Below are 26,153 nucleotides of genomic sequence, written 5' to 3'. Positions count from 1 at the left end.
ATCTGGCACTGACAAGCACACATCCCTCCGTGAGGTGCGTGGTTCACCTGCCTGCCGCTTTTTCTGTACCTTTACCCAGGAACTGGTAACCAGGAGTGTTCCTCCCTCTATCTCAGCGACGCAATAAACCGCGCGTTGACACCAGAAAAACGTAAAATCAGGTCGCGGCACCCCCAGCTAGGAAGACGAAACAAACATAAGAAGCAGGCGAAGAGGTGGTGCAGACCCGGCAGGAATTATGCTACGCAATAGGCAAGGACAAATCATACACGAGAAGGCCAAAGTCATGGCCAAAGTCAGCACATGACAGCCCGCTATAACCACCCAATAAGCTGCAGCCACTCATTCAGTGTTAGTAAAGGTTGTACAGTCACACAGCCTTTGACGAGAAAACCGATGGTATTTTGGCTCACTTTCCAATGGTCGAAACAGGCACACAAATATGCTACTAGTCAAAGGAAAAATGCCAATACGGCCAATGGAAAAAACGATGTCGCACTGCAGCAAAGATCCTCACACACGCTCATTACGCCACCTGGCTCTGCGACTCCAGACAGTACATCAAGACCTCGGGGAGCCCTCCCCCCCCCCCCCATAGCCCCTCCATCCCCCCCTTCCAACAGCGGACGAGCGGAGACCGCTGTCGGAACAAAAGCCATGTCCTGGTAAAAATACTGTCAGCCAACACCCCCAGATGCCAGAAGCCTCTGTGCGCTACACTGCCGTCTCGAAGAGAGGACGCACGTGCCGCGTCCGTCACTTCGACACCCATTCCCAAGGGCGAGACGCAGCGGCGCAACCCTACCGCGAACCTCGCCCTGAGAACGGCATCACGGCAATGGCGGCCTGTTCTAAAGCACTGAACAGCTTTGAACATCCTGTGCCACAGAACGTTCCGCGTTTCCTAAACCATTCAACACACGCTGGGACCCCGAATCGCAGCGTTCCGCCCACTGCCCAGCTCCCCGTCCACGCCCGGTAGCGGCGACGGCGGCAGCGTCTCACCGAACTGGATCTGCTGCAGGTCGGCGACGGCCGCGTGCGTGGCCTGCACGACGGTGCGGCTCCAGCTGGCCAGATCGCGCGGCCGTCTCCACGCGCCACTGCACGCTGGTCACGCCGTGGCGCGTGCCGGTTGCGCGTCGTGAACGTGATGGGCTCGGCTGGCGAGGGCGGCGCGTCGCCCGGCGTCAGCCGGTAGCGCACGAACCTGCCGACGACCGCCGCGCGCGTCACGCGTCATGCGTCACCGTGTCACGGCCGGGCGGCTGAGCACGTGCCAGCGCCGCTCCAGCGACGCCCACGTGCCAATGATTCTTTGCTCCGGTGACACAGATCAGACACTCAACAAATCTCGTTCAGTGTTTCTGCTGTTCTAGCTGACAGGCGGTGGCGCGTCTCACTCGTGACCGCAAGCCACGGGTCTCCGGGGGCTGGCAACCGCCGGCGACCTCGGGCGACCGCACGCCGTCTCACCGGGTCATGATGAGCGGGTAGGCGGGCCTGCGGCGCCGCCCACGCCTCCAGCGTCCACGGCACCTTGGCGAACATGAGCACCCTCTCGCTCGGTGACGGCGGCGAACCGCTGCTCCCACGGCCGATTGTCGAGCGACTGGTCCTGCCGGGGCACGCAGCCGTCGACGGTGAGCCGGGTCACGGCCGCTGGCCGCGTCCCTCTCAGGCACACGCCACGGCGCGACAACACGGACGGCGAACGGCTGCCAGACACAGCACTCAGACACCATGTCATGTCGTTGGGGCTTTACGACGCACTCAGCTGCTGAGGCTATATGACGTCGCCTGCCTCTCACCCTGGCAGGAAGGGCGGGGCACCGCGGGGAATCGAACCCCTTACCTCTGGTTTCCCAGACGCGCAGTGGTTAACGCATACGCGCTAACCACTACACTACCGGCACCCGCACGCAGACATTCAAGCGCCGCTTTGGGTATGAGCGTACGCACACCTTAAGGGTTAGTGGGGTTCAATCAGCATTGGGTGTTGTCTTTTTCCGGTCACAACGACACATTCTTTCCCCAAACTAACTCACGTTCGGAGTCAGACCCCCACCAGCCCTGCGGTTTGTCGCAGGCCACAGCTTAAGCAGGTCATCGCACGTCGTGAACAGCGGCCGCGACAGGCAGACACACCGCGCTGACGGCGAGAAGCCATCGAGCACGGTCGCGGGCCGGCGCCTACCTGCTCGGTGAAGCGGACGCAGACCCAGCCCATGTGCAGCACGCCGCTGCCGTCCAGGATGTCACGCACGCGCTCGTTGGTCGTCTCCATCGCCTGGGGACGCAGGGGGACGGGACGGTCGGGACCGGACGCGGAGCACCCGGGCCCGCACGACCGGCGCGGGAATGCGGCGACTTGACGTCTCTCCCATGCGTGGTCTGATCATAAGCCAGCACAAGCCGTGTGACTGCAGGCAAGCTCACCGACCGTGACCCCCGGTGCTCCAGTGGCAGGGCGCCGTCCTGCCACCACGTGAGGTGACCGACTAGTTCGGGGCATCCAGCTTCAGCACAGCACGAGATCGCGAGGTGGGAGGCTGCTGGCGGGCACCATCCAGCTTCGGCACAGCACGAGATCGCGAGGTGGGAGGCTGCTGGCGGGCACGTGGCAAGCCGTGCTCCTCCAGCCGCCACAAAGTGGGGTTCTAGCTGACAGACTGGCGAGCATCTAACACAGCTACAGACCGCCGCTGGGAACACAAACCAACTCAGACCCTGAGCACCTGACAGAGCATTCACCATGACGGGCCACACCGCTCACCCCCTGTCAGCCTGCCGACAGGGAGTCGCCCACATCCCCCACACCGAGCACACGCACGGAAGCGACGCTGCCGCTCCTGAGTATCCGTGCCGAGCGCCGCTCCGAAGCACCGGCCCCACCCTGCCGCGCGAGGGCGCTGAGCGAAGAGTGGAGCGTGTTGAACCAGCAGGTGGCCTGGCCGGCGTCCTGGAAGCGCAGGATGCACGAGTGCAGCAGGTCCTGCGAGGTGAATCTCGAAACTGTTCGGCTCTGTGGAGATAGAGAGGAGGACGGCGTGGCTCAGTCTGCCCTGGTGTTGTCGAACAGTGATCAGTTACCTGGCTTCTCAGGTCAAGCTCGGCGACACAATTCCCGATACAACCCAATAAACAAAGACCAAACGCTTACTGAAGTCGACGAGAGAAAACTCAGTGGCAAAACAGACTCGACAGCATTCCTGGCCGGTTAAAACTCGGCAATTCAGCTTGCACTTGATCGTTACCATCGACGAAGCCCGAACAATCACATTATCATCGGCGCTCCCCGACGCTCGCAACCTCCCACCTGAGACACCTCTTCCAGCGCGCACCAGGCGGCGCCGCCAGCCGGGCCGCTCGTCGCGTCCGCGCGCGCGCGCCGCGCGGGCAGCTCACCCTGACAGCGGATGTTGCGGCCCAGCTGGCACAGCTGGAGCCGCACCAGCTTGGTGTCGGGGCTGCGCTCGGCTGGTCGCTCAGCCGGCGAGCCAGCGCCCTCGGCCAGGTACTCGCGCTCCACGTCCCAGCCCAGCTGCCCGGTCAGCGTCGCCTTGCGGAAGTAGCGCTTCACCTCGCGCAGGTACTTGACTGAAACGTAGAACGACGGGACGACTGGAGGGGGCGGGCCGACAGAGCAGACAGAGGCGGATCCAGGAGCGCAGAAAAGGGAGGGATGGGAAGGGGAGGGCGCAAGCTCAAACCGGGCCGTGCGGGGCGCGGGCCGCTGTCGGGGGTCCGCCGGCCGGCCCGGCGACGGCCGTCCGGGACCGGCCGACAGCGGCGGGCGGCTCCTGGCCGGTCCCGACGGCCGAGACACGCGCATGCCAGCTAACCACGACAGGCCAACCGAGGAGCATACAGCCAGGCCAGCCCATCAGGCAAGCAAGCAGCCAGGCCACAGACCGGTCGGAGCGCCGCAACGCAAACAGCGAGCGACTGGGCAGTCACCGACCCACTGCAAAACCCCCAAATCAAACCAATGATGCAACCAAATAATCAGGCATTTGAGGCTAGTCACAAGCACTTGCTGCCAAGTCAAATATGCAGATAACTCACTCCACGTGTCATTGGGAGCGTACACACACCCCGCGTCCCGTCGCATGCAAAATAAAACACAGCGGAGCAACATGTCAAATGTCCACTTTCAAAAATCCTTATCAGAGGCACCAGCAAGAAACCGACATCAGGAGAGAAAAATGGGACCGCGGGCCCGGGAAAAGCTCACTGCGGAAGAGCACAAAACAACTCAAAACACGAGACAACATTTTCAAACATTACAAATGAAAGCCCGAGTGAGACTGGGACGAGGTGGGCGGAGGCGAGAGACGCCGGGCGCCGGGCGCGTCCTCTCCGAAGCTCAGGAGCACACTGGCCGACGGCCGGCCGAGCCGTACCTTCCAGCACCACCCGCTTGCCCGAGCGCTTGAGGGTCTGAACGGCGGCGTCGTGCGTCGCCTCGCGCAGGTCCTCGCCGTTCACGAACAGGATGGCGTCGCCCACGTACAGCTGCTCCGTCTGGTCGCCGCCATGCCCTGACGGCGCGGGGAGGTCAGCAACCCGCCCTGACAGTCGGGCATCCGTGTCCGCCGGCCCCGACGGTCCGGCGTCCGTCGGCCCCGCCCCCCGGGTTCGCCGGCCCCGACGGCCCAGGTCCCGCCCCCCGACGGCCCAGGGTCCGCCGGCCCCGACAGCCCAGGGTCCGCCGGCCCCGACAGCCCAGGGTCCCCAGCCCCGACGCCCATCCGCCAGCCCCGACGGCCCAGGGTCCGCCGGCCCCGACGGCCCAGGGTCCGCCGGCCCCCGAGGCCCAGGGTCCGCCTGGCCCCCGACCAGCCCAGGGTCCGCCGGCCCGACGGCCATGGGTCCGCCAGCCCCGACGGCCCATGGTCCGCCGGCCCCGACGGGCCCAGGGTCCGCTGGCCCCGACGGCCCCAGGGTCGCCGACCCCGACGGCCCCAGGGGGTCCGCCGGCCTCGACGGCCCAGGGGTTCCCCGAGCCTCGACGGCCCAGGGTACGCCAGCCCCGCCGGCCCCAAAACGTCCGCCGGGCTCCGACGGCCCAGCGTCCGCTGGCCCCGACGGCCCAGTGTCAGCCGGGCACCACAGCCCGGCATCGGTTCGTCTTAGTACAACGGCCTGCCGTGTCAGGTGACCACAAGGCGGCCGTCGTCAACTCTGGGGCTCACAACGCAGCTCAGCTCCTGAGGCTGGGACGGCGGCGCCTGCCTCTTCACCCTCCGATCGCACATCGTCATGCCTCCGTTCAACAGCAGACTCAAAGCGGGACAAATGCAACTATTGCGCGGTAAGCACGGCACCAGCAGCCGTCACGCCGCATTAAGACTTTAAGCCCCCTCTGACTTCCAAAGACACGCTGACACGGCGATCAGCACCACCGTGCCGAGCAAAACGCATCATAGCCTCAGCGCTCGCGTCGTTGCAACCCACCTTGAATATTTGGAGATGAGTATGGGCATCTTGTTCTCCTTGCCGCCCTTGATGGAGATGCCCAGTCCGCTGTTCTCCTGCTTATTGAACGACGACCGTACGCTTGTGGTTGGCCACGGCGTCGGGCACGTCGTCGGTGGGCGAGCTGTCGTTGTTGTTCACCGAGTTGTCGTGCACGTCGTCCAGCGTGAGGCTCAGGTAGTCGCCCTCCAGACAGGCGTTGGCGCCATACCACTGGTCCTGGATCAGCAACCTGGCGACGCCGGGCCGACACGGCGCGCGTGCGTGAGCGGGGCACCGGGCTGCCATCCTGACGCGGGAACAGGATGAGGGAAGGACGCCGGTGCACTTATGTCGGTCACTAGCTGGCAGGGACAGCGTCTGTGCGTCGCAGCGCGCTGCTCTCGCGTCTCATCTGCCAGTCCTGGTCGGGGATGCGTCCCTGGCGGCAGCCGTTCTGCAGCTGCGACCGTGTGATGCCGGTGATTCTGATGAGGTCTTCACCGTACTCACTCCCCGGCCGGGCTATTCGGCATGTACGCGCTTTTGCGCGCAATCCAATTTCCAGGCGATAATCTTGATACCTAACTAGTCAATTAGCCAGACTTCTGCTCCGCATTCGATGGTCCGTGACCAACGTGACTAAGGTGAGTTAATAAGACTAGTGGGTGCTGTGTGCTGCGACAATGTCACACTGGTGAGAGGGTCGTTCCTATGAGATTGAAGAGCACAGTTGTTCCCAAAGACGAGGCCTTGCTCAGATCATGTGTCAAAATCATACAATCTTGAAACAGGCTGTCACAGTCACTGTCACTACTGTTCTCAATGCTAGGTTTGGCATTCTGTCTTCTATACTGTTGGTATGTGAAGAATTATGTGCCCCAAGGACACCAGGGCGGCGCTTTTTGCGGAGTGAGATGGGTGAGGTGATACACACGTGGCTGTTACCATCAAGCAGATGATGCACTAACATAAGTGAATGCGGCCCGTCGCCTTTACGCATTTTCGCCACATGTAAAGGAGTTATGCATTGGAATACTCCTTTGTCATGAGTTTGGCAGGCGGAGATACACACAAAGATGTCTGCGCACTAGATATCAACCTGTATTTGAGTGTTCTAAAAACATCACAGCACAACAAGCTTGCTTCCATGGTGTGCTTGCACGGTGTGTAATTTTCCGCATTTTGCACGCCTTTTGATGTATTGAGAGCTGCCGTTTGATCGAAAAAGAGACTGAACTCTTGCCCTTCCATGCGGAACGGCCGCTGAACGTTAACCCATCCATCTGTCTCTGAGCAGATGGGAGCGGAGCACTGAGACTTTGTCTCAACGGGATGTGCCGATGTGTAATGAAGGCTAAGTGATGGAAGCATCGTTTGGCCATTACGACGCCGAGGTTTGCAATTACGCCGCTTTTAGAAAACACCTGCATAAGACGCGTCGAAAAAGCCGCGAAAGTTATCTTCAGTGCGCTGTGTTGCCAGGATCGCCTATCTGAGCACACGCATGTGGGTGGGTCGCGTTCGCGTACTCTATGCACCATCATTTGACCGTCCACCTGTAGCGAGAGGGCGTGGGCTACCACGCGGAGTCTTTTCCCTTGTGTCAGTTTGCTAAGAAGGTATATTTTATGTGACAGTAGGCGCTGTATGAGCATGGCGCTGCCGGCATGCCACCCATCGTTTTAAGGCAAAACATTCAACGCGTTTCGTTTACAAAACATGGATATGGTACTCACCTTCAATGCTTCGAAAATCTCTCAAACACGTGCCCATGCCTGGGAATCCCGAACGCCAGCAACGCCAGAAAGACGCAATAAAAGACAGACTGCAAAACCGCATCGATTTGATTGCCTGCAGCGGCGTATGCAGAATTTCACAAACAAGGGGGAGGGCGCGGTTCAAAAACGCCCACTAAAAACCGTTAAGCGCGCCAGGGATGTGACATGTTTTGCAAGCAGCAAAACACCGCATATTCTCGATCTAGTTAGTTGTAGGTTTCTAGCTAAGCGTGATTGTTAGCATTTAGTAGCACACATCAAAACACGCCATGTGTTTGCTAATGGGGTAGGGGGAACGTGTCCGGGGAGCCACCATGTACATACGCCCCCAAGTGTCTGTGTTTGTACATGTCAGGTCGCTCTTGCCCAGGTAAATGACAGATTTATAGCTTTGAGCCATGTTAAATAGTTCTGTAAAGTGTCAGCAGTCAGATTAGATGTGGTGACAACATTGGTTACCCACTGTGGTTGTTTGATTCCACTGCAAACCGAGACAAAGTTCAATTCTGCTCTACCTATAGGAGTGCCAGTAACTGGGTGTGATGACGCAATATTCTGTCCAGAAGGGATGCAGCTGGAGCCCCAGGTGAGCAATGCTGCGGGGTGAACACATTTGTGTGGTGAAAATGCTGCTGATCAATGCACCCTACAAAGTGCCTCAAAATCTGGCCAACATGTACAAGAAAAGGCAATGACTTAAACTGTTGCCTTACATCCCTCTGTGCCCTCATGGAGAAGTACATGCTATCACATAACACACTGGAGATAAAATGTATGATGCAGTGATGCTTTTTGGCACACTGATATTATAGATAAAAGAACATTACATAGAAATCTAACTGGATGCTTTGGCATTGTCCAGAAAGTTTGGTTTGCTATCCAGGGGTGAAAGTCTAATGAAATTCATTTCCTAGTGGTTCCCCAGTACTGATCAGGGGTCACAACTTTGATCCCTGATCCCACAACTTGTGACTCGCACATGATCAACAGCTAAGGAGGAATGAAAGCATGTGGCAGTTAATGGCTAGCACAGTCAACATACTGTGATGCATTAATGATTTGGCCCACAATCAGATATTATCATGATCCTCTCAGAATACACATCAACATAAACAGCACATTGACTATCATTTGTTGCTTGTTTCCTCACCTCCAAAGAACTGTAGGGCTGGTATGATATTTTTGAGTTCAGTGTATCACTCCTGTTCATTGATGATATGGTATCTGACTTATTGATGCCCTCCATTTTCTGATGGCCATTTGGTTCCATGGAAGCAGATTCTGCAACAGATGCAGCAGCAAATCAGATGCAGACAACAGATGACTGACAAATGATGCAGTTCAAGCAGTAAATCATAACAGAGCAGATAATCAACTGATCAACCATACCTTTTCATGCAATCCTGAGCAGCATGCTGATGGAATTAACATAACGTGTGAGTGATATGGTGATGGCGATGGTATGGTGATGTTGGTGGTGATTCCCAATTGCCATAAGGTAAGGTAAGGAGTGATAAATACTTATCCATTCCTCTTGTGTAAACTTGGAATGTTCAACTAAAATGCACCAAACCTGGCACACTGGCACAAATATATGACTAAGATTGTGCTTTGCCAGTAGCTGCCTAATAAATTACTTCATTTGATTTACAAAGAGCACCCAAGGTCATCAGGTTTATTGTAAAACATACCTTGTGTGACATTTTGGTTGTTAATTCAAGCAATGTATGAGCCTGAACTGTGATTATAATATTGTTTTGGCAAAGCATTATGCTGTTCATGTTCCTGAAGTAAAAAACTGACTTCACAGTGAGAACTAGGTATTTTTACTCAGGCTCCGGCAAACCTATGGCTGCTGTCTTGCTAATCGCTGATATAGTGAAAACGGACCCACCCACCCCACCAACCGGCACAGACAACAGGCGTGACATCAAATAAAAAATACAAATCGCTTTCAAACCACACTAACGACCAACTCACCTAACCGCCCACCCAACTATTCCGACACAGCGCACTCCATGGCAAATCGAGTGCGAACACCCAATCAAATATGGATAAAAAACATATAATGAAACCAGCTGCGATTCTAGCGCAGCTCTGTCAAAATGCATCAGCTGACTGTTAGTGCGTTACTAAAACACTGTAAAGTAAGAGTTTCACCAATCTGCAAATGGTAAGCTATAGTTGGCCGCTCATGTGTCCTGCTGAGAGAAACAAACGTCTCTTGAATCATAAAGTGTAAAAAATATTTTTGAAGTTATTTTTTGGAATTCCATTCATGTAGTGCCAGCATAAATCATTTTGGTGTGCGACCTCTCAGTTTCACTGATATGCCGAATTATAATGAGGACACCTTAATAACTTGACCTCGAGACGAGAAGCGCCAGAAATTTGGAGCCAGACACAACTGCAAAAGCGTGGAGTTCCTTTTTGAGTCGGCGTGAGGTTGCGGGCCGTAGGTGCAAGGGGGATATCAACAGCAGTTCCGGAGGCGGCAATCGCCGAATAGGTATCTACATATCTATCTTTCTTTTAGGGAGCTATTTACCGATCCGTTGTGTCGGCAAGGCTGCTTTCACTACAAGGAAGTGGTTCACCGCTTTCTAATTGACTCATGGGAGTTTATGCATCGGGAGAGGTCTAGGTACCTGTCGGCATGAAAAGGGATCCAAGAATAAAACCCCAGAAATTCTGTTTGGAAATTCAGCTTAATGCTCTCATTCTTGGTTAAAAGCTTGTCACCTCAATTCATGATAATGTGTCATGATTGCAGTCTTCTCAATTTTCCTGGATAAAATCCCACTTGAAACATGTACAATCATGTGTATTGTAATATGTATGAATTTGGTGTATCAAACATGTAAGAATTATATGTCATGCTGTCTGCAGTTAGTGTTAAGTCAATAATGCATTATGTTAGTACATTAGCTAGCAGTCTGGGTTTGGCAAGCATCAGGAGATGGGGTCTTGTTCGGAATGCATCAGGAGTTGGTAATTTCAGTGCCAGCAGGTTGTTGGTGAGGGATGCCTCCCTAAGCAGTGGCTGCCTACTTGATATGTGGGTAGCAATGACAGATCCAAGATATGTGTGTCAAACTTGGGAAGGTTCCAGTCCAGTAGTTGAAGTTTGAAAGATATGCTGATCTTCAAAAACTTGTCCAATTCTGGATAATTCTTAGTGGAAGGCATGTTCAGTAACATGCAAACATTAGCCTAGAGTCTTCTGAAGTTCCTTAAAAGTCTAGGAATGTGTTGTTTCTGCCCAAATCCGGCCATCTTGGGAGTTTGCTGATGGGCTTCCCTCACCTCCCCCCCCCCCCTTCCCTCTCCTGAAGACACAGGTAGTGGGAAGGTCTGTTATTGGTCCTATGGCATTGCATTGAGAAAAATAGGTCAAAGTTATGTAACTCTCTAGCTAAAATAGGACCCTGCTCATTACAGTGCCAGTGTCAACACCTGTCTCTCCACTGGCTTTTAGAACAGTGTCTGCTCTGTGGGTGTTGAATGGCGCAAGGATCAAGTTTATTATGTTACTTTAACATATTAATGGGTGGAGATTGTGCCACTTTTGGTTGCGCGATCAAAATATATTTTCCGGCTTGAGATGGGACAGAAATTCACCTTTTGTACATACTTGCAACAGTTGTGGTTTGCGTAGTCATCCAGGCACAAAGCATGGTCAGGCACTTGAGGGTTTTCTGTTGTCTCTGTGACCTGCCAGTGCTGAGCTAGTGTTGGAGTACTCATGGATTGATGCAATTTCTATACATTGAGGTATGTTGTGCACCACAGTTCACAAAATTTGAGGTTCCATTTTTGTTCTTTGCTGGTAGAGAATGTAGAACAATTTCATGTTTCTTCTTGGTATACCAGTATCATTTAATGCTAGACTTTGGTACATTTCCTCAAAATTTGCCTGGTAGACTGGAGTGTTTAGGTGTAGTATGAAGCACTTCCAGCTTGTAAACCAAGGTATGCATGCACACCAGTTGCCTGTGAGGGTGGTGGAGAAGAAAGGAGGCATCAGGGGTGCATCATGAGCCCAAAGGCATGAAATCTAGTCCAAAATTGCCAAAGATGTCAAGCATGGCACACCTGTTGTGTTTAGGGAAGATAGATAAGATTGCACCTCATTTAGAATCATGGTCTTGTGTTTGGGTGGACCTAAAGGCACCTTCAGGTGCACATGTTGTTTGTCAATATGCCTGCCCGTAAGCCTCCTACCACACCGTCATATGGATTGCATGCAATGGTATGAAGCACACTTGTGGTAAATGCTGATAAAGACTTTAGTGAGTTGATAGTTACTTCCTTCCTCCTGCCCCCATCCCCTGTTTTCATTTTTTTCTGGTTAAGCATTCACAGAAAGCCAATGGTAATAATGAGTATAGTGTTTGACTACACCTGAAAGGTTAAGTCTTCTTTTTCATTTTTTTAGGTTTCGCTTCTTCCAAAACTGCAAACAGTGGTGCATCACTGTATTAGTAAATATGACCAACATTTGCACCACAATGGATGCACCACTTGCCAGCATTTATCTAACCGAACATGATTGTTTCACATTTTGTTTGGTTTATCTCCTCCCACTCACTGAGTAAGGCCAGCTATGAATGTATAATCTGAATCTCTATCCACTAAATTTTTGGGTTTAGTTTATTTCTACAATTTCTGTGAAGAAGTCCAAAGAATATTATTGCAGCTCAACCTGCTGTTTAAGTGTGCTAGAACACCACATCCTTCACCACTTCATCATGATTTCCACCGAAGCGAAAACCAAGGTAGCAAATGTGATTGTTATGTGGTGTTTCTAGCAATGCACTGTAATGTTTACGTGTTGAGAGCATACCGGGGTGGTGTCACTGGGGATGGGGAACATGTCCCACTGTATTTCCAGATAGCAGGGGACAGTCCCCTTGGCCACCATCCTAACAATCTTTTGGTAGTAGAAATATATTTGTGTATGTAGTTTCACTAAGGACTCCCTGTTCTCAATTTTTATCATGATGAAGCTCCACATGTCAGTTGAATTACATTGCTACAAGTGCTACTGTTATGCCACTGGTAATGCCAAGAAATCCTAAAATGCTAAGAAAATGGATCAGCACTATTACATGTTGCTCAACTTTGATGTGTTTTGTTGTTAAACCCCCTTACAGATATGTAGCACAAACTTCAAAACATGTGAGAAACAGTATGGGAAAATATAAACTGAATGCTGCCAACATATGTATGGGACATGGGGAATTTTCATGTGGGATTGAGTATGCTGTGAGGTATTTTGGATCATTTTCCATGCCCTGCAATACACCTAATGTTCATTTTATGATGTGTTGTGGCTGGAACCATGACCTCATGCGCCCGTGACAGGATGTGCACCAGTGCAAAGTCATGCACACTTTTCTGAGTGCAAATTGCAAAATTTCACATTTTTGGTGGGCAGCAAAGAATTTGTCACAAAAAATGAGGAGTATGTTGATACTGTTTTTCTCAAATTATCATTAGTCAAAGTTGAATTGCATTCACCTTTACCTACACATGGTGAAATAGGAGCGGAATGGTATCACATGGTGAAAACATAACATTTTGTTGCAAGTTTTTATAGAATATGCCTTAAGACTTTATTTCTGAAATCAACTTCAGCCAACCTGGATATTTTAATACTGTTCACCACTTTGCTGTGGCCAGATCATGGTCAGCCAAGTATTGAATCTTTTCTAATTACTGAACTGACTGCTGCATGGTTCAATGCTCATCAGTTCATAGCCACCCTCCTCGCATGCTGGCGAACATAGCTCTGTATCGGAAATGGAACCTTGTCCCTCTTCTGTTTTTTCTTAAGATTTGGTTTGATTAACAAGTGGTGTGGGATCCTTTTGCATGAATGGAATTCTGGGACCAGAGCCCATGCCAAGCAGTGCTTGTTGCGTTAGCCCAGGCCCCTACCACCCGATCGTCAAGTTTCAGATGCGCATCAGAATGGTGGAGTAAAAGTGTACTGGGCCGCAATGTTCGGCACGGTCCGTCCTGCCCCTTGACGTCATGTGACCTTTAGCGCGGCTGCTGCCACCGGCCGTAGGCCATCACAGTCAAGGGCAAATAGTGAGCGCCTAAAGCGACTCGAAGCCACCCCGCCACGGGTGGGTGGAAGGCAGGCGCTTGAACCATCCGTGCTATCGGGACATCGTTTGACTATGATAACGACTGTGACTGTGACTGTGACTGTGCGGCTATCGAGGCTGTGACCTCATGTGCGCTGTTCCGTCCTCGGTGCGTTAGCGCCAGACGTATACGCGCAGTGCCCCCCCCCCCCCCCCTCTCCCCGCTAACCGGAGCCGCGTCCCGCCTCAGGCGATGGCGACGCTCAAGTACGCGGTGGGCCTGAGCGCGGCCGACCCGGACTGCCAGCCGGTGCTGGTGCTGGGCCAGATCCGGCACCTGGCCAGGCTCGCCTGGGACGACGTCAAGGTCAAGCTGGCCCCCCGGGTCACCGAGGAGGTACGCCGCGCGGCCGGACACACGCCGGGCCCCGCCTGGCGGAGCGCGCCGCCCGCGAGCGACGACGCGGCCGGGACGCGTTCACAGCTCGTTGCTGGAGTTGCCTTTTGGACGTGGTTTTTAAACTGTTGCAAAAGAATGCGTTCCCAGCCGTACTTCGGCCTACTTGTTGCACTCTTCTGTGATGGTGGGATCCAAGCAAGACCCATCTATCGGGTCTGGCGTCATTACGACGCCAGCCTTCTTCGTGGCCTGTCCCAGCTGGGGACTGGCCCACAGTAGGGAGGCCTTCATATTGTCCAAGGTACAGAATGTCGAAAGTACAGAATGTTGCAGGCGCGGCCGTCTGCGCATGCGCGCACCCCGTAACGTTGTGCGGTCCTCTCAAGCCGTTGGACCGGGGCCGGGTGGGGCGGTGACGGTCGCGCCGCGTCGCCGCCAGGTGTGGCAGCGCGCCGTCTCGGAGCTGTTCCCGTCGCCGACCGACTCGATCCACCTCTACCTGAACCTGGCCACGCTGGCGGCGCTGCCGGGCAAGTGTGCGCGCCACAACACGCCGTCGCGCGCGCACAGCGTCACCCGGCTGGTGCGCTCCCTGGTGGCCGGCTCCGACCTCACCATAGTGGTGAGTGGCAGTGGCCAAACAGCAAGCAAACCCGACGCTTGAAAACGTCCAATTACACTGATCAGGGTTCGTGGTCGGGCGTCACTGTTATGCTGTATGACCGGTGAGGCCGGCTGGAAAAGGAGTGTCGCTTGCACTCATTGAGCACAGAAAAGTGTTTTATCATCGAGAATGGTGCCCTCCCTTCTTTTCAGGGTGAGAGGCAGGCGGCGCGTTATAGGCTCAGCAGCTGAGTGCGTCGTAAAATCCCAATAACAACAGCATATCGTTGAGGGCTGCACTCGGTAGGTACGTCGGCAAGCCGTTCAGTGGCAGATCGGTGTTGACCAGGCGTCAGCGGCGTGCAGCCCTGTCCTGCCGCACCAGCACCCCGGTCGCGCTGGCGTCTGCAGCTGCTGGGCGGTGCCGTGTGCCTCCTGCGCTGACTCTGCCCCTGGTCCTGGCGTCTGCAGCTGGTGTGTGAGCGCGCCGACATGCTGGCCTCGGCGTGCGCGGTGGCGCGCGCCTTCCCGCTCTACTCGCGCAAGTCGGGCCCGCAGCCGGAGCCGACCATCACCGTCGAGTTCATCATCGCTGACGGCGAGCAGGCGACCGCCGAAGAGGTAAGCTGACCGGCGCAGGGCTGGCGGACCGGCCGGACAGACCGCTGGTCCGGCCGGACAGGTCGCCGGCCGGACAGACCGCCAGCCGGGCAGGCCGCCGGCCGGGCAGGCCGCCGGCCGGGCAAGTCGCCGGCCGGACAGGTCGCCGGCCGGACAGGCCGCCAGCCGGATAGGCCGCCGGCCGGATAGGTCGCCGCCCTTGCAGCTGACTCCTGAGACGGACGGAGGGGATGGCCAGTCGATGAGCGGGTGTAGGGGCTTCAAGTGGACCATTGGGATGGACGTTCGCGGCGTATTTCAGCTTCGGTGATCAGTCGATGGGTGACCCGGTCCTTTGCAGGGTACTTGATGTGATGGAATGTGGATATGGTACGAAACGACTGTCTTCACAGATGGTGCTCCAACGCAGCTGTGGCTGATGCGCCTGAAACTTGCTATTCACATCTGGGCTGCCACGAATGTGCGGTGGCATTGCGACGTGCCCCCCTTACGCTCGTAGCCGTGATGGAATTCACAGTTCGGTTGTGGTGAAAGGGCAGATGCGCGAAAGCAAAGACCCACCCCACCCCACCCCACCCCCACCCCACCCCACCCCCACCCTCACCCCCACCCCCACCCCCTCAGGCTTGGACTGCGGCCACCTTGTCCTGTACATGGGGCAGAGCTGCTAGCCTTAGATCGGATAATGTCCCGAACTCTGCATCAGATCAGGGCATAGAGCACGTGACTGAAACACTATGTCACTGTTGATGACATTGGCAATGCAAGGTGTTGGCTTGTGACGCGTTTTCGCGTATACTGCAGGACCTAAGCCATCGTACCGGAATTCCTCCTGTCCCCGGTGTCTGGTGTGCCGCAGTGTGCAGCCAGGCGCCCCTGTCACCCCGCGCCTGGTCTCATTCGCAGGTGCAGCTGCTGCAGGACGCGGCCCGCGGCATCCGTTTGACCGCCCGCATCGTCGACACGCCCTGTAACGAGATGCACACGGACGCCTTCGTGGAGGTTCGTGACCTGTGGGGGACGGAAGGCAGGGACTGACGAGGTCGTCGCCGCACGTGGAGAGCGGTGGCGCGAGAGGGGCGCAGAAGAGCGTCCGTGACGGGTCAATTGATGGCTCCTGGGAGGAGAGCAGTGGTGTCCGCCTTCCGTTATGTTACGTGTTGCTGTAGCAGGCGTGTTTCAGCGCGCTGCTGGCATATGTACAACGGCTGCGAAGTTCTGCACGTCATGCATCAGACCGTTACAATGCTCGGGCGTGGGCCTCGGATTCGACCAGCCTCGGTCTCCGGCGACCGGCGGCCGAGGCTGGCCCTGACCCTGACCCTGATCCTGACCCTGATCCTGACACTGGTCCTGGCCCTGTTCCTGACACTGATCCTGACCTTGATGCCCTGACCCTGACCGTTACCCTGACGCCCAGGTCTTGACCCTGACCCTGACCCTGACCCTGGCCTGGCCCTGACACTGATCCTGACCCAGACCCTGGCCCTGACACTGATCCTGATCCTGATCCTGATCCCGATCCTGATCCTGATCCTGACCCTGACCCTGGTCCTGACGCTGGTCCTGACCCTGGCCCTGTCCCTGACCATGACCCTGGCCCTGGTCTCTCCCCTGGTCCTGACCATGGTCTTGACCCTGGTCTTGATCATGATCCTGGCCCTGGCCCTGGCCCTGACCATGGCCATGACTCTGATCCTGACCCTGTTCTTGACCTTGACCGTCCGCAGGAGGTGAGGCAGGTGGGCGAAGAGCTGGGTACGCCGCTCACGCTCATCAGAGGCGAGGAGCTCAAGGCCAGGGGCTTCGGCGGCATCTACGGCGTCGGTGAGCACTGGCCGTGCGCTGCAGTGGTGGTGGGTCCCTTGCGGCAGACACGGTGACGAGGGGCTCACTGCTAGGGCGAGAGGGACAGGGGCTCCTCTTGCGGCGTGCGTGAGACATGGGACGGGGGTGTGTAGTGGTGGGGAGTTGGCCCGCGTCCATGCTACTCTCGAAAAGATGGCGCTATGGAGGTATGTTCATTAGGTACGCGGACTGGGTCATTAAAGACATCTGTCCTTCGTTACACGGCCCGTTCCCCATCTCAGGAGTGATGTGGTCATTAGCAACCCGGCACGTTAAGAGATTTGCCAGTGTGTTGTGAGCTGGTGCAGGCAGCAAATGAAAAACATTGACTGACTGACTTACTAACATGACTGACAGCAGCAAAAAAGCGGATCACTTGTTGCCAGCATGCCTGCTATGTGTGACGGGGGTCCTTTAGTCTCCGCCATGGCCGTCGTTGTATGTTTTCATGGTATTCAATGACTGTGACGTCCCCCGAACAGTTCGCGACAGTCTCTAACAGAGGTCGGACCGCGTCCGTCGGCGACAGTACCACAGCATTGTCACGAGCGCTCGTGACTGCGCCGTCGCCTGCCGTGGTCGTGCGTGACGGTGGCGACACGACGCCGCGTGACAGGTGCTGACCTTGGCCCGCCCCTGCCCCCGTGTGTGCCAGGCAAGGCGGCGGTGCATCCGCCGGCGCTGGCCGTGCTCAGCCACACCCCGGCCGGGGCCACACACGGCATCGCCTGGGTCGGCAAGGGCATCGTCTACGACACGGGCGGACTCTCCATGAAGACCAAGGTCGGCTGCGGGCGCCGCCTGCCGCGGCACCTGTGCTACCTGTCCGGCAGCTGGCTCCGGCCGAGACTGTGCGCTGCAGATGTGCTCGGCTCACGCCCGTTTGCGTGGGTCGCTGCCGCTGCGCAGGACATGAGCAGCTTCGTGAATGAATTGTTTAAATCCAGGGGCAGCAGAGTAGCGCCGCCGCTGTGAACATGGCGACTCTCGCCATCACGCACGCCACGCGCAGCACGCGTATGTGTGCGCCACGTGCACGCGCGTGTGCGCGCAAAGCTGTCTGAAAAGTAGTGTTTGTCAGAAAATAGGAACCGGCATCAGGGGATGACGTGAACTATGTACCTGGCTGGTGTACCTCTGCACCACGTGTGGCGCTGGCGCGTTTCCGTGTCCGGTCTCGACACCACCATGCCGCGCGTGCCTCCACGTGTGCCGGCCCGCAGACCACCATGCCGGGCATGAAGCGCGACCTGGGCGGCGCGGCGGCGATCCTGGGCGCCTTCCTGGTGGCCGTCAAGTCGGGCTTCACGCAGAACCTGCACGCCGTGTTCTGCGTGGCCGAGAACGCCGTCGGGCCGACTGCCACGCGGCCGGACGACATCCACACGCTCTACTCGGGCAGGTCGGTCCCGCGCGCGCGGGCCGCGGCGGGCGGCCGCCGGTCGTGCCGCGTCCGGCGGGCTGCGCTCCTAGGTCAGGTGCGCCAGGTGCACGCACGCTCGACCTGCCGAGCTGTGCACGCTGGCAGCGATGGCGCAGTCATCGACGGCTGGCGAGTCGGGACTGCGCTATCATCCAGTGGCTGGCCTTTTGGCCGCCGCCCCGGACTGAGGCCGTGCGAGTTTGCAGTCCCTGTTGCGGGGCGTGTGCTGCTGTCGCCCTGGGCGCGAACCACGGGCTGTGTAACCCCTGACGCCAATCGTCTTGCGTTCCAGAACGGTGGAGATCAACAACACGGACGCCGAGGGTCGGCTAGTGCTAGGTGAGCTCCGTCGGCGCGTCGTTGGTGCTGTCCTCCTGCCGTGCTGGTCGACCGCCAGCAGCACAGTGGACCTCACGAAAGCCCCCATGGCAACGTCGCTAACAGCTGCTCGCCTTGCTCCGCCCGCCGCGTTGTGTGTGGTTCGCCGCTTGGTTGTTGAACGATGAGAGGGTCCCTGCCCTGGCCTGACCACTCGTCCGTCGCGTTGCCGTCCAGAGCCGAGCGGCACCGCGCGGCGCCGCGCGTGGTCGGCCGTATGCGTGGTCGGGCGCCGTTGGCGCCGCCTGGCGAGAGCGCCGTCCGGCGCCGCCCCGCTGCCGGCGTCGGGTGCTCGGCGCCGCCGCGCTCCGGCGGCTCCGGAGGCGGTGCGCACGCTGTCCGTGACGTGGCGCCGCCCTCCTCTTCAGCCGACGGCGTGGCGTACGCCAACAAGGACCTCAAGTGTACAACCATCCTGGACATGGCCACGCTGACGGGGGCGCAGGTGAGCGCGCCGCCGCCCGCGGGGGCCGGGGGCGGCCGCGGTGCTGGCGGCCACCGGTCGGGGCGCAGGTGAGCGCGCCGCCGCCCGCGGGGGCCGGGAGCGGCCGCGGTGCTGGCGGCCACCGGTCGGCGCGCGGGAACGCGTGGCGCGAGGGAGGCGGACGTCTCGTGTGCGGGTGGCATTTGCAGGCCACCTTTTCTGACGTTGTCGCCGTTAGATGTGGCAGTTAGAGCGAATCGCGCTGTTCTGTCGAACGTGTTGAGCGCCATCAGTGTCCCTGTTTGTCGTCCCCAACGCTGCTTTGCCCGTACCGAGACTTCGAAAACCGGGCTCGTTTGATGGGATTGTTGCACCTGAGCGTCCCCACGACTGCACACCAAGAGCTCCCGTCCTGTTATAGCCGGGTACGCTGCCAGTCGTCTAGCTGGCGACGGTGACGCGACCCTGACCTGACCTGACCTGACTGCCGCAGGGCACGGCGACGGGCAAGTACCACGGCGCGCTGCTGACCAACCAGGAGTGCTGGGAGGTGCTGGGCGCGGCGGCCGGCCGCGCCACCGGGGACCTCCTGTTCCCCGTGCCCTACACGCCCGAGCTGCACTTCAGCGAGTTCGCCTCCAGCGTGGCCGACATGAAGAACTCGGCCGCGGTGAGTTCCGACGCGACGGCGCGGAGGGCCGGTTGTGCCCGGCTCAGGACGGGGCCGCCAGACGGTCTCTGTAGCTCCGCGTCTTGTTCTGCGCCCTGACCTGACCTGACCTGACCTGATGGCGGCGGTGCTCTGTTTGCTGCTGGCAAGCTTGGGAGGCGCTTTGTGCGAGAGGCTGACGCGCCGTTTCAGCTGGTGGTTGCATTAATTGTGATTTTTTATAGTTAAGTGTGAAGTGGACTGCACAGCTTCCCTGCTTCCTGTCTGTCCTAAGCGTCATACGTGATATCGTAAAGATGCCAAATTGCGTGTGAGATGAAGGCACTGCTGTTGAACGAAAATTGCACAGCTTTAAGATTCAAGCACTCATCAACATCACATTGATACCGCGGGGTACGGTGCCAGCCATTGGCACGAGCACACCTGCCCGTGGGCGGGATTCCCCGAGCGGTCGGTGGTGTGGCGGCTGTGGCCAGCACTATTGCCGTCGCTGCCGGCGGCTTGCTCGCGCGGCTGTCCGCACATCCAACGTCGTCTCCGTTCCAGGACCGCAGCAACGCGCTGGTCTCGTGCGCCGGCCTCTTCATCGGCGCTAACCTGGGCTTCGACTTCCCGGGCTCCTGGATCCACGTGGACATGGCGTCGCCCGTGCATTCGGTACGCTCCCGGGGCGGCAGGTGGCGCTGGATCACTGCCGGAGGGCGGCGGCCGGCTCGGCTGCCGCTGCTCCGGTGGAGCCGGGCGGTCTGGCGCGGCGGCCTGTCCCGCGGCCGGTGGACAGACCCGCGAATGGCCTGTGATGAGGCCCGTGAGGACCGGGTCTGCTGGGACCGGGTGCTGCGCGACTGGTCATGTGGCTGACACGCATGGCGGTGACATGAACTCCACTGGCTTGCCTGGTGTTCTCGTACCACTGTATTGATTGAGCCTTGCTGAGACGTTGGAGGCCAGGTGGCTGATGGCGGGCTATGTCCGCCACAGCTTCTTCCGACTCTTGCTACCAATCCAGCAGCTATCCAGATTCCTCGTTATTTCACTACAAGCTGTTGCCACCTGTCGTTAAGCTGAGAGCCACTCCCGCCGGCCGCGAGGTGACCCGTCTGAGCCCTGCTGTGACCCCTGGCTGACGGAGCGCGCGCCGCTCCGGCAGGGCGACCGCGCCACCGGCTACGGCGTGGCCCTGCTCTGCGTGCTGTTCGGCTCCCACTCGACCCACCGGCTGCTGCAGCAGCTGGCACCGCCGGCGCCGGCCGCCGCCGCCGCCGTCGCCGCCGCGGCCGACCTGCCCGACGGCACCACCAACTCCAGCAAGAAGATGCGGCTGGAGCAGCGGCGGCCGTGAGGCCGACGCGCCGCGCCCCGCCCGCGCCGCTGCCGCCGGAGCCCGTCCCCGTCCCCGTCCGCCGTCCCCTGCCCTCTCGCCGCTGGTGCCGCAGCGTCGGCCGCCGATCAAAGCGCCGCGTCGCCCGTCCCGCAGTCGGTCTGAGTGAGACCGCGCCGTCCGCGCGGTGCGTCGATAACCCCTCCGGATAGAGCAGCGGCGCGCGCCGTGGAGGGGCGCGCGCCCTCTGTTGCCCGCCGTCACGCCTCTGTTGTACCTCAGTTCCACGTCCGCTCACCGTCGTACAAGCGCAGTTTATGATTAGGTGCCTAATTGCCCGCGCGCCGCCCGGGCGCCATTAACCGACCGGCCCGCGTGTGCCGCTGATTCGGCATCGCACGGCTGGTTCCTGCAGATATCTCCGAAGTTACTCTGTTGACGCGTCGCCTCGCAGCCCGACTGACTTCACGCCGAGACGCGTCAGTGTTTTTGTGGCTCGGATCAATGGGAGTGTGTGTCGGCCGCGCCGGGCGCTCGCGCGCCAGGCAAGGCTATGCTGTCGTACAACGTACCGACTCAGGCGGGTAATATGGAAAAACACCGAGTTAACCAGCCGCCTGTTTTGCTACCAGGGAATCGCCCGTGGCCACCTAGCACGCATCCATGATCTTAAATCGGAACTGTAACGTAATGATTTAACGTGACGTAGCGGGACCGTAATGATACGAGCTCAAAGCAGATCTCAGGAGCTGAGGAGAGGTTGGGCCGTTTTCTGCATGCTTCTCGCGTCTGGGAGCTGCAGCCCCGTGTGACGGGCTGTGCGTGGCGCCGTTGGGAGAACATCCAGGACCAGACATGTATTTCTGGGAGCGTCAGAGGGACCGCACGAGCGCGCGCTAGGCCGGACCCGGTGGCCTCCCCGGAGCCGGGCACGGCGGCCGCCCCGGAGCCGAACACGGCGGCCCGGAGCCGGCGGCGGCCCGCAGTCGAGTCCGGGGACCGCTGCCAAACGCCAGCCGGGTCCGGGCAGACTGCGGCGTCCGACGCGTCAACGGATGGTGCTGCTCACTTTGGGCATTGGCAAGGGTTACACACGTCTTCCGGCCGGTCCGGCCAGCCGTACACTTTCCATTAGAATGACTGGGTGGCAACGTCTAAAGTGAAGAAGCATCCGTGCGTCATCGTTCACAGGTGCAGAGGGAACGCACTTGGTTAACTGAGGGGTGAACCATGCTTGGGTAAGCGGAAAAAGATGATATATTCTGTTAATTTTAAGTGAACAGGGCTACTGGCCTGGTCAGAAGATGACCAAATAGATAACCATGCGGTCATAATCGTGAAGACACCTGCGGCAGCTTCGTCAGCGTGGGCCGTTAGAGCAGCGTGCGGATATCGGCACGGGGGGAGGGGTCAAGATGGGGTCGACACCGGCCCCGGCCATGGCCTCAGGGAGGTGGCGCTGCTGCTGCTGGAGGTCTGATGCCGTTCTCCAGAGGCCGGCGGCGCAACATTTGCAGTTGGAGCGTGGGGAGAGGTGTGCTGAAATGTTCCGGCACGATGCTGCCCTGGCGTGGTTCCGGTTCGGTTGGATAGCGGCCCCTCGTCAAAGTCAGGCGGGAGCAGGAGATTCAATTCAAGAATCAATTCAATAATTCAGTCGATTCAGGAGATAAGGCGCGGGAGTGCTGGTGCAGGGGCAAGGGAGGCGGAACAGGCCCAGGTCAGGCGGGCAGCAGCCCAGTTGCGGATACGTTCGGCAGCAGCGCACGTTCAGGTCGGGTGCGTGAGCAGTTCCAGTTCAGGGGATCAGGTGGAGGGCATCTCCAATGTAGCATATCAGATTGGGAGTAGGTGCTATGTGTATGGGGATCAATTCCGGTTTATTTGGGGAGCGAGGTCATCTCATTTAGGGGCCGCCGCTGGTTAGCTGGTGGGGGGGGGGGGGGCAGCTCCGGTTTTGTGCAGCAGCTCCGATTCATGTGAGGAGCGACTCCGGTCCCGGGGGTGGTCGGGCGGGGGCGGGTCACTCAGTAGGTCTCGTTCTCGTGGGTGAGCAGGTCCCGAGCCGACTCAGACTTCTTCGGGTTCTCGCCGCCGAAGCCGGGCGGCCGGCCCATGTTCTGAGTCCTGCGACGGAGCACGTGACGTCACACGGTGCGGGACGGGACGCGTGACGTCATACGGCGCGGGACGGGGTGCGTGACGTCATACGGTGCGGGCCGGCCTGCCGGCCTCGCAGACTACCACACATCGGACGGCAAGGCCTGAGGGAGTCACGGCCACGGGCCCCCACCGCCGGCGCAGTGACGGATAGCACAGCTCGAGTGAAGTGAACAGTGAGAACGTCCGCATTCGAGTGGCGTGAACGACCCGGGTCACTGCATCGCCAACTTGTTGGCGATGAGGGCCCGATGTTGACCGCATAGGCGGTCAACATCGGGCCCTCTTGCATTGGCGGTCGGTGTTGGTGCAGTTCTAGGGGAGGCAAGCATGGATTTGCTAGGCTGGTGTCCTTCCATGATCCCACGGAATTGCTCTGGTCGCTTGGTATTATTTTGATGGAAAAAACCCTGATCTTTTTCATTCGGTTGTTATAAGAGTGAAAGCGATCCTATTTACGGGTTAGGTGCCAGTGTGGCCAGAAAAAGCAGAAGTGTGCCGGTGGCATGTACGACAGCATGTAGATACATACTTCGGCGTATTTCACCTTGTGTTAGCTAGCAGCCATGAAAGTAAGCACGAACTGATCTAGCGATGAGTGGATGTCTGAGCCGGACCACATCCCTTGACTCCGCTCGGTGGCCTGCACGAGGAGCCCGCAACCCATTGAGATGATGCCCCGGGGTCGGCCCGGGAGTTACCTCTGCTTTGTGACGGGCTTGGCCTTCGATCTGCAGCAGCAGCACTTGGTGTCCTCGTCGCAGCACTGACCGTCCCACCTGGCGTACCACATGAGCAGGCCGAACAGCACGATCACGCCGATCACGCCGCACCACAGCTTCACCTGGCGACACAGACGGCGCCTTCACCCGGTGATACAGGCAGCGCTTTACCTGGTGACACAGACGGCACGATCACGCCGATCACGCCGCACCACAGCTTCATCTGGTGATACAGGCAGCGCCTTCACCTGATGACACAGGCAGCACGATCATCCCGACCACGCCGCACCACAGCTTCACCTGGTGACCAACAGCGCGTTGGCATGGTGACACAGACGGCACGATTTCGCCGATAACGCTGCACCACGGCTTCACCTGGTGACACAAACAGCGCTTTCACCTGGTGACAGACAGCACGATTACGCCGATCACACCACGATCACGGTTTTGCCTGGTTTCGACACAAACAGCAACTGCACGCGGTGGCACAGACATCACCCTCACCCACGTGCTCAAACGAAAGTTTCAATAGGTGGCAAGGACTGAGGCGTCACATGATGATGCAGGCAGCCGCTTCATCTGGTTGCATAGACGGCTTCTTTAGCCAGCAATACGACACAAATTCACTGGGTAATCCAGATAGCATCGGGACCATCTTCACAGCAGCACCAGGGCGACCGACCTGCCGCATGATCTCCTCCTCCTGTTCCATTTCGCCGCAGCAGGAGGGCTTGGCATCCTCCGTGCAGCACTTCTTGTCATCTTTGCACGTGTACAGGTTGTTGGGATCCTCCCAGTCGATGGTGTCGTCCACGCGACACTGCAGACCGGCCGCTGCAGGCGGGCGTTCGGGTCAGGCCGGCATCATGGGGAGCAGGAGCGTCAGTGTGCGGCGGACGCCGCCCGCCAGCTCCGCAATCTATACAGTGAACTGGCTGATGGACTGGGCCACATGGGCGTTCTGTGACGTAATGATCCATGCGCTAGGGCGACGGTGGATTGGGGGTGGCGGTGGCCGGGTTGTACTGGCCTTCGTTAGTCCGGTCGTTATATGACCGTGAATGTCACCTCGGGTTATTGGGCGTGTCGTCTTTCCTGCAAACCACGCGCCTACCATGCACCGAGTAGCGCGAGAACTCGAAGGCGTGTAGACGCCCCTCCCCTCCCCCCATCCATTCCGCTTCGCATTTTCCAACGGTGAGCATAACATTGCGCACCGTCGGGAGGTACTTTTCGACGGGGCGCCAACCGCTCCGCCGACGACCAGGAGTCTGGCGTGATGAGAGTCTGGGAGTAGAATTACGCGGACCGTATCAATGAGAGGCGCATGTACGCCGCTCTTCATGTTTTTGTCCGTTGGGTGGCAGTTTGTTGGCAAACAACGCACAGCGGGGCAGCAATATCGGAGCTGATGCTGTCGTCTGTCGGTAGAGGGCGGCCCATTCTGGCAGAAGGGGAGGGTTTGAGCAGACACCACCGCTGAGAAGGACGGCTCGCGGCGGTGGCCGGCGAGGGCGTCTCACGCTGGCGAAAGGGGAGGGTTCGAGCAGACACCACTGTCTTTCCGCAGAGGAGGACGGCTCGCGGCGGCGGCCGGCGAGTGAGGATTCGAGCAGAGGAGGACGGCTCGCGGCGGCGGCCGGCGAGGACGACTTACCGAGGTGGCAGAGCAGCGTCAGGAGTACGGCCACGGGGACGCGCTCCATGGCTGGCGGCGGGACGGCGGACGCGCGTATGGCGGCGGGGGACCTCCGACACCGGTGTTACGGAGTGTCATGGCGACGATGGCCGGACACCGGCGGCCCGCACGTAACCAGCCGGGCACAATCAATGTCGACATGGTGACCGGCCGACACGGTCGGACCGCCACTGCGCCGTTCAGCTCGCGCCGGCTGATGCCGACACGCGGCACGGCTTAGCACGCGGGCTCATGCCGGCCGCCAATTCAAGCAGCCGAAGCATGAGTCCAGGGACCGTCGCCGCGCGACGCGGTAAAGGCACGCGAAAAGGTCGTGCCCGGCGTTCCGCCGTGCACAGTTCACAAACTTTAGCATGTTTCATCTGAGGCCGCTTGGAACCGTAGGGTCGATGGAGAGGGTGACAAGACCAAATCAACAGCAGAGCATGATGGAGAACTTGGACGTACCGGAAATGTGGCGTTTCCAGGACTGGTGACGTATTTCGCCTAATTTGCCTGACGACGCTCTTTTGTGGCGTTTGGCGTTACTTTTGTTTTGGTGAGCG

At 58.3% G+C, this 26,153-nt stretch overlaps 2 protein-coding genes and 1 pseudogene across 2 annotated transcripts; 1 reads left to right on the top strand and 2 right to left on the bottom strand.

The window, feature by feature from the left end:
- Positions 1–1,190: 1,190 nt before the first annotated feature.
- LOC119108961 (beta-1-syntrophin-like) lies at positions 1,191–5,996 on the bottom strand (annotated as a pseudogene).
- Positions 5,997–9,546: 3,550 nt separating this feature from the next.
- On the top strand, positions 9,547–21,636 carry LOC119108975 (putative aminopeptidase NPEPL1). Its single transcript, XM_037232521.1, has 13 exons — positions 9,547–9,750; positions 13,590–13,736; positions 14,179–14,361; positions 14,814–14,963; positions 15,870–15,965; positions 16,694–16,790; positions 17,467–17,594; positions 18,035–18,213; positions 18,527–18,573; positions 18,981–19,057; positions 19,530–19,706; positions 20,253–20,363; positions 20,857–21,636. The coding sequence occupies exons 2-13, from the start codon at positions 13,593–13,595 to the stop codon at positions 21,046–21,048; spliced, it is 1,581 nt and encodes a 526-aa protein (XP_037088416.1). The 5' UTR covers positions 9,547–9,750; positions 13,590–13,592; the 3' UTR covers positions 21,049–21,636.
- Positions 21,637–22,977: 1,341 nt separating this feature from the next.
- LOC119108977 (uncharacterized) lies at positions 22,978–25,644 on the bottom strand. The gene is made up of 4 exons (XM_037232524.1): positions 25,567–25,644; positions 24,592–24,743; positions 23,889–24,031; positions 22,978–23,154 (listed from the first exon to the last, which is right to left on the bottom strand). Exons 1-4 carry the CDS (start codon positions 25,613–25,615, stop codon positions 23,055–23,057), a joined length of 444 nt encoding a protein of 147 aa, XP_037088419.1. The 5' UTR covers positions 25,616–25,644; the 3' UTR covers positions 22,978–23,054.
- Positions 25,645–26,153: the final 509 nt, after the last annotated feature.

The sequence above is a fragment of the Pollicipes pollicipes genome, unplaced genomic scaffold (assembly GCF_011947565.3).
Source record: "Pollicipes pollicipes isolate AB1234 unplaced genomic scaffold, Ppol_2.1 Scaffold_7135;HRSCAF=8457_pilon_pilon_pilon, whole genome shotgun sequence".
Lineage (NCBI taxonomy): Eukaryota > Metazoa > Arthropoda > Thecostraca > Pollicipedomorpha > Pollicipedidae > Pollicipes > Pollicipes pollicipes.
Note: the sequence above shows the minus strand (reverse complement) of the source record. Positions and strands in the feature narration are given on the sequence as shown.

What these genes read in the sequence shown, in the direction of transcription:
- LOC119108977 (XM_037232524.1), bottom strand. Translation starts at nt 25,615, where the DNA reads ATGGAGCGCGTCCCCGTGGCCGTACTCCTGACGCTGCTCTGCCACCTC. An exon ending in AGGAGGAGATCATGCGGCAG is followed by an intron (nt 24,032 to 24,591) that starts GTCGGTCGCCCT and finishes CTGTGTCGCCAG; the next exon opens with GTGAAGCTGTGGTGCGGCGT. An exon ending in AAGCCCGTCACAAAGCAGAG is followed by an intron (nt 23,155 to 23,888) that starts GTAACTCCCGGG and finishes GCTCCGTCGCAG; the next exon opens with GACTCAGAACATGGGCCGGC.
- LOC119108975 (XM_037232521.1), top strand. Translation starts at nt 13,593, where the DNA reads ATGGCGACGCTCAAGTACGCGGTGGGCCTGAGCGCGGCCGACCCGGAC. An exon ending in CCCCCCGGGTCACCGAGGAG is followed by an intron (nt 13,737 to 14,178) that starts GTACGCCGCGCG and finishes CGTCGCCGCCAG; the next exon opens with GTGTGGCAGCGCGCCGTCTC. An exon ending in CCACGCTGACGGGGGCGCAG is followed by an intron (nt 19,058 to 19,529) that starts GTGAGCGCGCCG and finishes TGACTGCCGCAG; the next exon opens with GGCACGGCGACGGGCAAGTA.